Source organism: Trachemys scripta, chromosome 2 (assembly GCF_013100865.1).
Source record: "Trachemys scripta elegans isolate TJP31775 chromosome 2, CAS_Tse_1.0, whole genome shotgun sequence".
Taxonomy (NCBI): domain Eukaryota; kingdom Metazoa; phylum Chordata; order Testudines; family Emydidae; genus Trachemys; species Trachemys scripta.
The window spans coordinates 130,390,419-130,402,668 of NC_048299.1; the positions used below are offsets into that span (position 1 = coordinate 130,390,419).

Genomic DNA, 12,250 nt, shown 5'->3' on the forward strand with positions numbered 1-12,250 from the left:
CTGGAAGCAGCGGCATGTCTCACCTCTGGCTCCTACGCGGAGGCATGGCCAGGAAGCTCTGCTGCCCCCTCCACAGGCGCTGCCCCTGCAGCTCCCATTGGCCGCAGTTCCCGGCCAATGGGAGCTGCAGAGGCAGCACTTGGGGCGGGAGTAACGTGCGGAGCCCCCTAGTTGCCCCTACACGTAGGAGCCGGTGTGGGGACATGCCTCTGCTTCCAGGAGCCATGCAGAGCCATGGCACATGTGGAGCAGGGCAAGCCCCAGACCCCGCTCCCCAGCGGGAGCTTGAGGGCTGGATTAAAACATCTGAAGGGCCGGATGTGGCCCCCGGGACATAGTTTGCCCTCCCCTGCCCTACCACCTTCATTTGTCAGCATGACCAGTTGTCATCAGTTTTCAGACCTTCCCAGACCTATTGACAAAGACAGAGTCAAGCATCCCAATCCAGTTTCCTTCCACCTGTCAGCCTGGGTTTTAGATGATTTAGAAAATTCATGTTCAGAAGCAGTTCGGGTCATCCTTAACAATAGTAAGAAGGAGATGATTAGGAAATGCTACATAGCTAAGTAGAAAGGGTGTCAGCCTGGTTGCATGGTCCTCAGCTAGAGAACTCCTGTATCCCTACTATTTTGGAATATCTTCTCCCTTTAAGTACATCGGGTCTTTCCTTCAGCTCCCTGTGGGTTCACTTAGTGGCTGTCAGCGCTTACCACCCTCTGACTGATATGCACTCAGGTTTCACCCATCCTGTGACAGTATGTTTTCTAAAGAGACTAATTAGAACTTTTCCTCCTGTGGGTAAGCCTAGCCTGACATGGAACCTCAGTCTTGTCTTCTCAGAATTAACAAGGACTCTGTTTGAGCCCAGGGCTTCATGTTGCTTAGCCTGATTATCCATGAAAGTCACCTTTCTAATTTGCTATCACCTCCACAAGAAAGGTGGGTGAACTGGGATTTTATCAATAAGGATAAAATTTCTCTAAGGCTATACCCTACATTTACCTCCAAAGTGATCTTGGATTTCTTTCTGAATCAGACAATCCATTTGCACACCTTCTTCCTGAAACCCCACACCATCAGTGAAAACAAAAGGCTTCATGCCCTGGACATCTCTCGAGCCATGGTGTTCTGCTTCCAAAGAACAAAGCTATTTAGGAAATCACTTAGACTATTTAGATCATTTGCAGAATGGATGAGAGGGAAAGCAATCTCCTCCCAAAGACTTGCCAAGTGGATTTCAGGATGCATTATGCTGTGATACAAGCTGATGAATATTACTCCACCACAGGGTGTTATAGATCAGTCTGTACATGCTTAGTCTGTCTCTGTAGCTTTTCTTTGAGATGTTCTTGTCAAAATACGTAAAGCAGCAACATGAGATGTGGTACATATCTTTTTAAGACATAATGCCTTAGTACTGGATTCTGAACTGGATACATCTCTTGATACCACTGACAGGAGCACTGCTGTATCCCAGAGGTCTTCACACATCCCTCCTTAATGAGTGTTGCTTGTCAATCACTCACAGGGGAATACATATAGGGACTATGTGATGGTCCTCTCTGGTGCCATCTGGACCGGTGACATGCTAGGTCACACCAATCCTTGACTCTGGGAGCCAGCCTTACCCTACTCTGTTGTGAGAACCCCCACTCCTGGGCTCCTCACGCACAGCCTCTGGCATGTAAGCTACTCCTTGGAGTGTGCAACTGAATGACACTAGCCAATATCTCCAATCCCAGACACAACCCTAGGAACCTGTGTCTTGCAGTGTCCAGTTATGCCCGCTGGATGCTGCAAGCTTATATGAGTTCATCAATTTAACAAAGAAATTGATATGTACCAGGCTTGTTATCCCAAGGGGAGCCTCTGACATGCTTCAAACCAAATGCACTGTTTCAGGTAGAATAAACAAACAGATTTATTAACTATAAAGATAGATTTTAATTGATTATAAGTCAAAACATAAGTCCGATTTGGTCAAATGAAATAAAAGTAAAATGTATTCTAAGCTGATCTTAACACTTTCAGTGCCCTTACAAACTTAGATGCTTCTCACCACGGGCTGGCTGGTTGCTCTTCAGCCAGGCTCTCCCTTTTGATCAGCACTTTAGTCGCTGGGTGGTGATGTCTGTAGATGTAGGTGGAAGAGAGAGGAAGAGCATGGCAAACGTCTCTTCCTTTTATCATGTTCTTTCTTCCCTCTTTGCTTTGCCCCTCCCCTTCAGAGTCAGGTGAGCATTACCTCATCGCAGTCCCAAACTGACCAAAGAAACAGGGGGTGACTCACTTGAGTGTCCAACAGATCCTTTTGTTGCTGCCTAGGCCAGCGTTCTTTGTTCCTGTGAGGTTGGGCTGGGTTGTCCCATACATGCCCTGATGAGGTATGAACTGCCTCTCTGCTCTTGGAGAGTTTTTGCCTGGGCTTATTTTGAGCCACGAAGACACATTTTCAGCCTCATAACTATATACATGAAATTATAACCTATAACATTACTGTAATAACAATGCTCAGTGCATCATGAGCCTTCTGAAGACACCCAACATGACAAACTTTGCATTGGATACCACACAATCATTTTACAAGGGTAAACATGGGGGTGCTGGGTGTTCCCCCGAGGTACAGAGCGTCACAGACGATCATTCGAAGAAGAAAGAAAAGTGAATTACTTACTACAGTAATTGGAGTTCTTCAAAATGTGTGGTCTCTAGCTATATTCCACTGCATGGCTTCCTTGCCTTCTGCTTTGGATCTTGGATATATGATTTGCAATAGAGAAGGAGCTGGAGAAGTGGTTGATCTACACTGCCCCTTATTGTCCTCTGTTTGGAGCATGAGGAGGAGAAGAGCACGGGCATAGACCAACCAATACTGCTAGAAAAAATATTCCTGTCTCAGTTGCATGGAGCACATGTGGAATACAGATAGAGACCACACATCTTGAATAACTCCAGTTACTGTACAAAGTAAGTCACTTCTCTTTCCACTGATTACAATAATGACCTGGCCTACAGAAAGTACTTTCTCCTGGATTGCAGGTTCAAGGATATGGATAATAATTATGATGAGAAATGGACATGATCTGATTAGTTTGCATCTGGATCCAAAGCTTGGGCATGCTCAGTTCCAGAGTTTTGGTCAATCCGTGACAGACAGGGGGCTCAACGGTAAAATTCAGAAATGGATTTGAACTCCCCTAAAGCTCAGCACTGTTAAGACTTGGTTCAGTCCCTTGTCTAGGGATTGTGTATGAAAGTATCAAGTTAAGCCTTCTTGACCCTGCTCTTTTGCATCCCAATAGGGATTCAAAGTTGTTGCTCTGTAGGATCCAAGGCAACTTGTTCCAATATCCTCTTCCAAAAGGACAACAAGAAAAGAAATTTTCACTATCACATGGTCAAACTCAGACCCCAACTTATGTAGCTTGTGGAACCGCAAGGGAATTGTCATGGGTGGCAGAAGCATGCAGATAACAGCAGCCACAGGAGTGCGGGGGTGGACAGAGTATATTTCCTTTTCGGCTTGTGAATGAGATAAAAAGGAGCTGGAGAACAAAATGAGCAAATATACAAAAGCTGGATGATCAACAAGACAGACCTCTTTTTATTTTGTGCACTATAATAGCCCATCTCACCTGACAAGACAGGACTGAGGTGCCGGGTCTAGGCAGCACAAAACCTGTAAACTGTTCTGAAGGCCCCAGCCTTCTCTTTCACCAGCTCCCCAGGCCATCACCCAGGGGTCCTACCAGTGCTGCTCCTGATGTACAGATCCAGCTACTTCCTCATGTCCCAGAGGACAGAGAAGGGAACAGAGGTGAGGGAATCAACACAGTGAATACAAAGACCAGTGGCTGAGAGGGAGTCCAGCAAATCCATGACAGTGTGGCTGAGAGAATGGGGAGGTATGAAGGGATGGCAGCTAGAGAGGAAGGAAGAAAAGAGGTGGAAATTGAAGGAGTAAAAGAGAGAAAAGGGACGCGGGGAGTGCAAAGTGAGAAACAGGAGAATGAGGGAATGAAGCAGCAAAAACAAGTGCTCAGGAAGGATGTAGAAATGAGGTAGGAGTCAGAAAAACTGAGGGAGACAAATATAATGTTTCTCAAAGAAGCCAAGAATGGGGTAAGAAATCCAATACAAGAGTTGTTGAAAACAGTATTGGGAAACACAGCACAGTAAAGATGGCTTACTCCCACCTTGCCCTTTCATGTAATATCCTGACTTTTCTTTCAGAAAAGGAGGTGGAAGAAAGGAAAGAAGATGATTGATTGAAAAGAGGGTGAGAGTGCACTCTTTTCTCCCCTTCTCCCAGCTTCTTTCCACATAAACTTCCTGGACTTTCACCAGTGCCCTCCCGCCTCACACACAATATAGGTATCCCAATGTCCCCTTTTGAGAAGCTGCTCATTGACCCAGTCCCGGGTTTACAATGGCTCCAGTGGCTCCATGGAGCCGGGCCCATGCTCAGAAGGGGCTCTGACCTGCTCTGCTTGCACTGCGCCCTGATACCCCTCTGACTTCCCCACATCCACCACTTGCTCCTCTTGGCCTGCCCGCCTGCTGCCTCCTCGGCCCCACCCCTCTGCTCCTCTCTATCCCCTGGCCGGACCCCAGTACACCTCCGGCTCTGGGCAGTCTCTGCTTTCCACCACCTGCTGGGCCCCAGCTGTCTCCCCGGAGCTGAGCCGCCTGGGACTGGTGCAGAAGCCTGGCCAGTTTGGGGGAAGGGGGGAAGAAGGGGACAGTGCGGGAAGCTTGGCTGGACCCCTCCAAGGGAAGTGCGTCTTGAGGGAGCCCTGCCGGGGCAGGCCCTGGCCTGGCTGATCACACCACTCCCAAGAGACCGGAGCAATTCCCCACCCCGAACCAGCTCTGGCTGCACTGCAGGCCCAACCTGTCAGACACAGTTGTCTCCCAGCAGGGCCAGTGAGTGCGGCTGGGGAGGGAGGGGGTTTCTTGTGGGGGAGGTGCTGGGCTGTGAGGGGGCAGGGAAAATGTGTATGCTGGGGCACTAGGGAATGGTGCTGGGCAGTTGTGGTGGAGCTGTGGGCAGGAGCGGTGTTGTGCAGGGTGCTGGGCATAGTGGGTTTGGGGGCATTCTGGCCATAGGGAGTTGGGAAGATATTGGGTGGGGGGGCTGTGTGGTGAGGCATGGGCCTGCCCCCCCGAGGGGAAGGGGCATGCTGGCAGCACAGGGCCGGGCAGGCCACTGTGTGTCTGGCAACTGCCAGTATGTAAATAGTGCCCTCGCACTGGGCTGGGTGGAGCTCGGCCGCCCCTGTCATGCCATGCCCATTGCCCCTGGCTGGCCCCTCGCTCTGGGGACTGACCTCCCACGCCATGCTCCATTGCTCCCATGGGAGCCCACAAATAAGTTTGGTGCCACAAAATGTTAATCCGGCTCTGATCTGACCCATTGGAATCTGAATACAAACAACAGATCTGAAAACAAAAAACACTGCAGCAGATAAGTGTTCAAAGCCAGCAGGAGAGCTTTTAAGGATACAAAACTCTTTAGTGAAGGGGCACCGCTACCTTGTTAGATGATGAGACAGGAAGAAGCCTCAGCAGGCTTGCAGTCATAAAGCACAGCCAGTAAATCAGGGCTGAGTGAGCAGATCTTTACTTTGGGCTCTTGAGGTACAGAATCTCAGGAAGAACGAAGTGTCATAACTAAAAGTTCTTTTTTATTCATTTCCATGCATGAAGAATTTCTTTAAGGTTACAAACAAGCACATTGAAAGAAAGAGGAAGGTGCTCCTTTAAAAAGAACTGCTTAACTTTATTAACATCAATAGTAGTTACAGAAGTGTAATCAAATCTCACAGGAAAGGAGGGTGTAAGATGGTAACTGCAAGAGCCAGCATGATCCTGCTTATAGCACTGCTCAATTGGCCCCTGTATATCAATTACCTTGGGGTGAGAAGGGTTCTCCGTTCCTCTGAAACATCAGGTGTTGGTTACTTCCAGGAGCAGGAGACTGGACTTGATGGACCAATGGGCTGAGCTTGTATGGTGAATAATGTCTTCCTACTGGCCATTAAAAAAAATAAACGTGTAGGTTTTTTGTGAAACCACTGGCTGATTTAACTTAGAAAACCTGGGGAGGAAATGAACATGAACCTTACAAAAGGTTAATTTTCTCATCCTTTTTTAAAATTCACCTTTTGTTAAGTGGTTTAATTGGCTTTATATATCCCCCATTTTTTCCAGAGTATGAGCCATATCTTAAAAGAGTGGTAGTTCTGTAAGCCACCTCCCTTCCCATTAACAATCGCATCAGGTTCCTGCAGAAACTAAAGCAATTTTTTGCATGGATAGATTAATATTAAGGAAGTATTTATATATTTTTTAGCCTTTTAATGTGATTTAGTAGTTGGAAAGGATGAGCAGCCAGTGCCATATGATTCTGTGAACTTCTGACACGACCCTCTTCGGCCACCAATGGTTGATGGACCACAGTTCGAAAATCCCTGTCCTATAATCTCTAAGGAATATGGAAGATACACAGGGAAGTAACCAACGTGGCCTTTATAAATAGCTGAATTATGCTTCATTGTTTTTTTTTCTTGTGGCTTATGCATGGAGAAGCATACGCTGCCTGTGAAACTTTGAAAAGCTTAACGGAAGTGAAACAGGAAGTCTGATCCTTTCACAGTTTGTTGATCTGTAAAGACGAGCTGAGTCTGTAAAGACTGGTTTTCTACAACTGACAAAACAACTTGGGGGGAAAAATCTAGTTGGAAGGAGCCCCAAGAGAGGAGATGCTGAGACACCTGGACAGAGGAGCGAGCAAGAATAGAGAACAACTCACTGAGCCCGTAAAAAGAAACAGAGTTGACCAATCATCAAAAAAAAGCATTGGTGAGTTTGTGGAACTGAGTTCTAAGTGCTGGAGTCTCATCCAGACTCACTGTGAACAATTAGAGAAAGCTCTTGGTGTTGAGGACGATGTCCTCATAGGCACTGTTTATATGCATGGGTTTGATTACATGTTGCATTTCAAATGTAACCAACAATGCCCAGTAGGGAAAGCATTCCTTGGCTGTTAATGGTGGGCTGGAAAAACTGAAAGACTGAAGCAGAGTCTAAGATCCTTAAACCCAGCAGGTCATTAGTTGTCAGGAAATAGATGTTTCCCACTGTTTCCACAGAGCTGGCCACAGAAATGCCCATGTCTTTTTCTTGAGTTAATGCAGTTACGATGCTGGCTTTCCAACAGATGGGAGTGGGAAATGTAATGAAGGACAAAATTAGACAGTGAGATTAATTATTTTAAAAAGGATGCAGTATATCTATGGCAGTAAAGATGGTTAAAATACCTTAATACTTGCATAATATAACTTCCCATTTAAGCAACTGCTGTAGTTACCACAGGGATGTTGTGTGATCATGAATAAGAGAAGGCAATCCATGTGATGATTGTGCCTTAGAGAGGCGGTGTCCTTGAGACACTTTCTATAACAATGTGGTTTACCCTATCCAAAAGTTTATGTAAGTTTCCTCACAAAATAGAACATGCAATGTTTTCATGTAGTAGCGTCCCACAATCTGCATGTAGAGTTGTCTAAGTGTCCTAAATGTGCTGATCTTGGTATAACTCAGTCCATGTCTGGTGAAGGACTTGAGGCTCTGGATGGATACACACTAAGCTGAAATTTCAACTTGCTTACAAATGCCCACAATATCCTCTGGAAACCCCAGCAGCAGGATGATAGATCCTGTTTATTGGCAGCAAAGTCACTAAAACCCCAGAGTGTGTCTCAGTGTGGTACAGTGGCATGCAAAAAATATCTGCAATAGAAAATGTGGGAAACAGTGTCAAACTTTAGCCATTCTCAGGGGATAGCCTTTGCAGAATTTTCCTTGTGTCTTCATGGAGGTCACATGTATCTTTTAGGTAAACATTAGTTACAGTGAGAATATTTTATACCTAGGGGCTGTGATGGAGCTTGGCTCTGCCACGGTTTAATTGATTTCTTCATTAGTTTCCTCTGTAGTTTCCCAGGCTTGTTTTGAGATGAAATTACCTTTCAGACAAGTTTCCTTGTTAACAGCACAGTTCAGCGGCATCTTTCCACCCCCAACCCATCAATAGCAGAAATTATTCTCTGGTTGGGAAGAATAAGGGCTGTTTTTGTCTCAGGTGATCCTAGTTTTGATCTAGACTGTCTTCCTTTGATTAGCCCTACAATGGATAACTTTTACTCCAAACCCTCAGTTAATAATGAATTCTGTAACATCCTGAGCTTAGTATATCAACAGGCACAGGGTGGACTGGTCCTTTAAGGGAGCTGGGCTCAGCATCAGCCATGCTTAGTTAACTAGGTGAGCAGTGGTGAGGCTTCCTGTAAGAGCATGCTTAGCTTGGTACACAGAGAGACTGGTAAAGAGCAGGCAGGTGATACAGTGTCAGAGACCAACAGGGAGAAAGAAGATGCTCTACAACAGAGCCAGTTGAGTGTCAAGTGGTGTTAGAGGCTCTCCAAAAGGGGCCCAGTGAAAAAGCCTAGAGAGAGAACCTAGGAAGGGGCTGTGGAAAAGACCCAGACAGAGACATAGGTAGGAAATGATCCCAGAAGGTGAAGCAAGAGGTCTGAATAGGTGGACTTGGGCTGCTTGCTACAGGGTCTCTGGATGGGAAACCAGAGTAAGGAAGGGTCTGGGTTCCTCTATAGGGAAGGAGGTAGTGTGAAAATCCTCTGCCACAAAGAGGTAGAAGAACAACTGAGCCTGGAGTCAGGATGAAGACCAGCGTGAGGTTGCTGGATGCCAATTTGTTTTGTTGGACGTTGTTTACCTCCCAAAAGGAAGCAGAATTTGGCTGGAGGGCTAAATCATGAAAAACCACTTGAATTGCCGTATCCAAGAGTAGGACACTGAAATACCTGGAGCTAGATGAGGGGAAATTGAAGCACAGAGCATCAGGTACCACGGTGACCTTGTCTGCTGATCACGGTAGGACAGGACACTCCTTGTAGCTCCAGAACAAATCTCAGTGACATGAGCCTTAAAAAATGGATATCTAGTAAACGACTCCAGGAGCATCACATCTCACCTTCCCACATGTGTTCATTAACAATGTCCATCACAAATGAGATCTCCAAATTCAGAGACATAGGCAACATGTGGGATTAGATGCTGTCCTCCAATAATCACAGCACTGAAATATTTTAATTCAGATCTGATTTTTTTACTGGGTCTAAGTGATATTTGATGGCCTTTTTAAACCAAAGATGGTTTTATCCTTGTTGTATCCTTTGAAATTACTGAGAAACAAGATGCAAATTTACTTCCTATTGTATCAGTTGGGACTATTCTGAATTCAAGGCTACATTTGACACTCATGTATTAGGGTTGGATCCCAGAATTCTCATATTTTAATCTGTTGCATCAGTTTCTTCCTTTGTTTCTTAAAGTTTTGAAAAGAAGAGGGAGGGTGCAGATAAGGAGGGTGCATCAGCAGGCGTTTGCTGATGGTAAGCCGAAGAAGTCACATGCTGATGTTTTAGACTAACATCCTGTTGGCATTTTATAACATTTTAAAAACAAAAACTGATAAATTGGCCCCATCCAGAGGATGAAGCAAACTAATTGTTTCCAACTGTGTCAATTCCATAGTGTAGACAGGCCCTTAAAATTAACTTGTCTCTAATTGCTAAACCTTTGGTGGAGGGAGAAGAGACACCTATGCCACTGAACAGAAGCAGGTGAAATATCACTAACTTGCTCCTGAAAGGGTAACGAACTTTAAATTTGCACTTCTAACTGCAAATGTTTTACCCACTACTGTGACAAATAACACCTAAGTTTGCTGTGACTGAAAGTGGTAAGTAGGGTGGGATTCTCTTTCTCAGTTTGACTGTTCAGTATGCAGTCAATTTGTTATCGCTTGTTTTTTGTAGTGAGAGAATTAAAACCATTTTAAAACAATAGGATAAGTGTGACCATAAAATAACAAATTAGCAGGAGGATTCAGGGGAATGTGTAGGATGCCTTTAACTCAATTTTTCAAAACAGACAAGTTGCCAGTACAGTATCTCCTTAAAAACCCAGCCTGTTTGCTACTAGGTGGTTGTTTTTTTGTTTTTGTTTTGGTCTTCCTTATGTTTCAGACAGTTACCTGCAGGGATTAGGAAAAATCCCCCCCTCTGTGTTTTCTGGGGGGGTTTTTTGAGGGGGGGGAGTTCCTTCCTCTGAAGCATCTGAGATGGCCACAGCTGGAGATAGGGACACTGGACAGGGTGGGCCAGAGCTCTACAATGATATTGAGCATTCTCTTTCTCATGTGCTTAGCTGGCTGGTTCTTGCTCACATGCTCAGGGTCTAACTGATCACCATATGTGGGAGGTTGGGAAGGAATTTCCTCCCCGGTCAGATTGGCAGTGACCTTTGGGGTTGTTGGTTTTTTTTCCGTCTTTCTCTGAAGAATGGAGTGTAGATCACTTGCTGGGATTAATTGGCTATATGTCACTTGATCAGTTCCCAGCCATTGTGGTGGTTCTTCCTATTCTCTGCCTGGGGCACAATAATAGTTTAGTCTCCTGTGGACTGTAATACTTCGGACTAATTTCAATTTTGGGAGTGTATGTGTGTGTGTAGTGTTGCGGTGTTGGTGGGCTGTGGTATGCAGGTCTGCTAGTCCTTTCTGGTACTGAACTGTACGAGCCTTCAGACTTTAAGGGAAATGCTGGTTTAAAAAAAAATAAAGAAAAGGTCTCAGCGTGCCCTCCAACATTGAATATGTTTAAAATAGTTTATTTTTCTATTTGGTTAACAGGGGAGGCTGATGGATTGGTGGGGAGAATAGAGGGGGGCACTTTTTTTGAGTTTGGGTCAAACCAGCATCTCATAATGTTGTGATGCATCAAAAGTTTTGAGACAATTGCTAGTCTCCCCAACAAGCGATTTGAGGGCCCTGTTACTTTCCTACCATTTTGGCTGGATTTGTATATTAAGACTGGGGCACACCCAGGAAATGTTGGGGCTTCTCTGTGCACACCAACTCCACCATTAGGGGACTGACCAGCCAAGTGCACCTGCATAAACTTCTGGGGAGTGCATCCACACTGGAGCCTCTGGCCGGGAGGGGCGGCACATGTCCCAACAGCTGTGTCCACAGGGCAGCACTGGCAGCTAAAAACGTGGGGTGCTGTACTGGTACCCCAAAGTCCTCCACCCTGCCTGCAGTCGGGGAAACTTTAGCTGGGTCGGGGGGAGCCTGCTGGTGTGTGGGACACTGAGCTCCTATGTCATGAATTCTCTCTGCTCTAGACACAGCAGGGGGTCCTGCTGTGCCTGCCCACCCTCTGGGGGCGCCCTTCCCCCCCACCCCGAAGAGAGGGGGAGGCTCCCCTCAGAGGCGCAGGCGGCACAGCCCCGGGGGAGAGCGGCCCCCGAGCCAGCTCCAGCAGCCGGGGGTGTGAGTGGCAGCGGCTCCGGCTCCTCCCCAGCGGCGCGGCGCTGCACCGCCTGCCCCCAGGGCCCCGCCCCCTGCGCGGCACTCCCGGGAGCGGCGGCGGCCCCGCAGGTGAGAGGTTCTGCAGTGACCGCTCGTGCTTCGCGGCTCCGGAGGCTGCTCCGGGGTGGGGGGGGGGAGGCGGCAGCACCGGGGTCGGGGCTCCTTGCAGGTGCGGGGTCGGGGATCCCCAGCCCGGCATTCCCCGGGGATCCCTTCCTCGCTCGCCCGCGCCCCGCCCAGCTCCTCCTGCCCGCGCTACACCAGCCGCCCTTGCGTCTCTGCAGGTCGCTAGCGTGTGGCAGGTGCCAGACGATCCGTCCTGGGGCTCATAGGGGCTACAGCGGGGCTTGGGGTGGGAAGTTTTCCCTCCCTCTCGCGCGGGGTCGGTGGCTGCCCCTTGCGCACAGAACAGCCCTGGGGAGGCTGGTTTTCTAGCATGGTTTGGCCGGGGCAGGAAACAGGGAAACTGCAACGGGATGTGGGGAGCGCCTGGGAGTGCGGAGTGTGGACCCTGCAGGGCTGGGGAGAGGGATCGGGTCCTTCCCCTTTCAGTCATTCTTGGCACAAGCTGGGGGTGGAATTTGGCTTCCAGTCCAAGGGGCGTTTTCTGCAAGCCTCACATACCTACCGTTATGGGAGGTGCCAGAGGGCGAAGCCACATTACCCATGCCCACAACACACCCCAGGAAAAAGATAAGGGCAAAGGGCTTTCACTGTTTTGGCCCATGCATTTGTGTAATATAGGGACTCTGCTTCTACTACCAACAGTTTGGGGAACTGTTGATAGGC

General features: G+C 47.5%; 1 protein-coding gene across 2 annotated transcripts in view; it reads left to right on the forward strand.

Annotated features, from left to right (window-relative positions):
- Positions 1-6,673: 6,673 nt before the first annotated feature.
- OTULINL (OTU deubiquitinase with linear linkage specificity like) overlaps positions 6,674-12,250 on the forward strand; it is a 46,516-nt gene continuing 40,939 nt past the window's right edge. Inside the window, exon 1 of one of the 2 annotated variants that reach the window (XM_034761551.1) lies at positions 6,674-6,864. In XM_034761551.1, the coding sequence (XP_034617442.1) occupies positions 6,765-6,864 (100 nt within the window). In that variant the 5' untranslated portion in view covers positions 6,674-6,764. Of the gene's footprint in view, positions 6,865-11,471; positions 11,531-12,250 lie in introns of those variants that run through there. The other variant, XM_034761553.1, reaches the window with a different exon arrangement.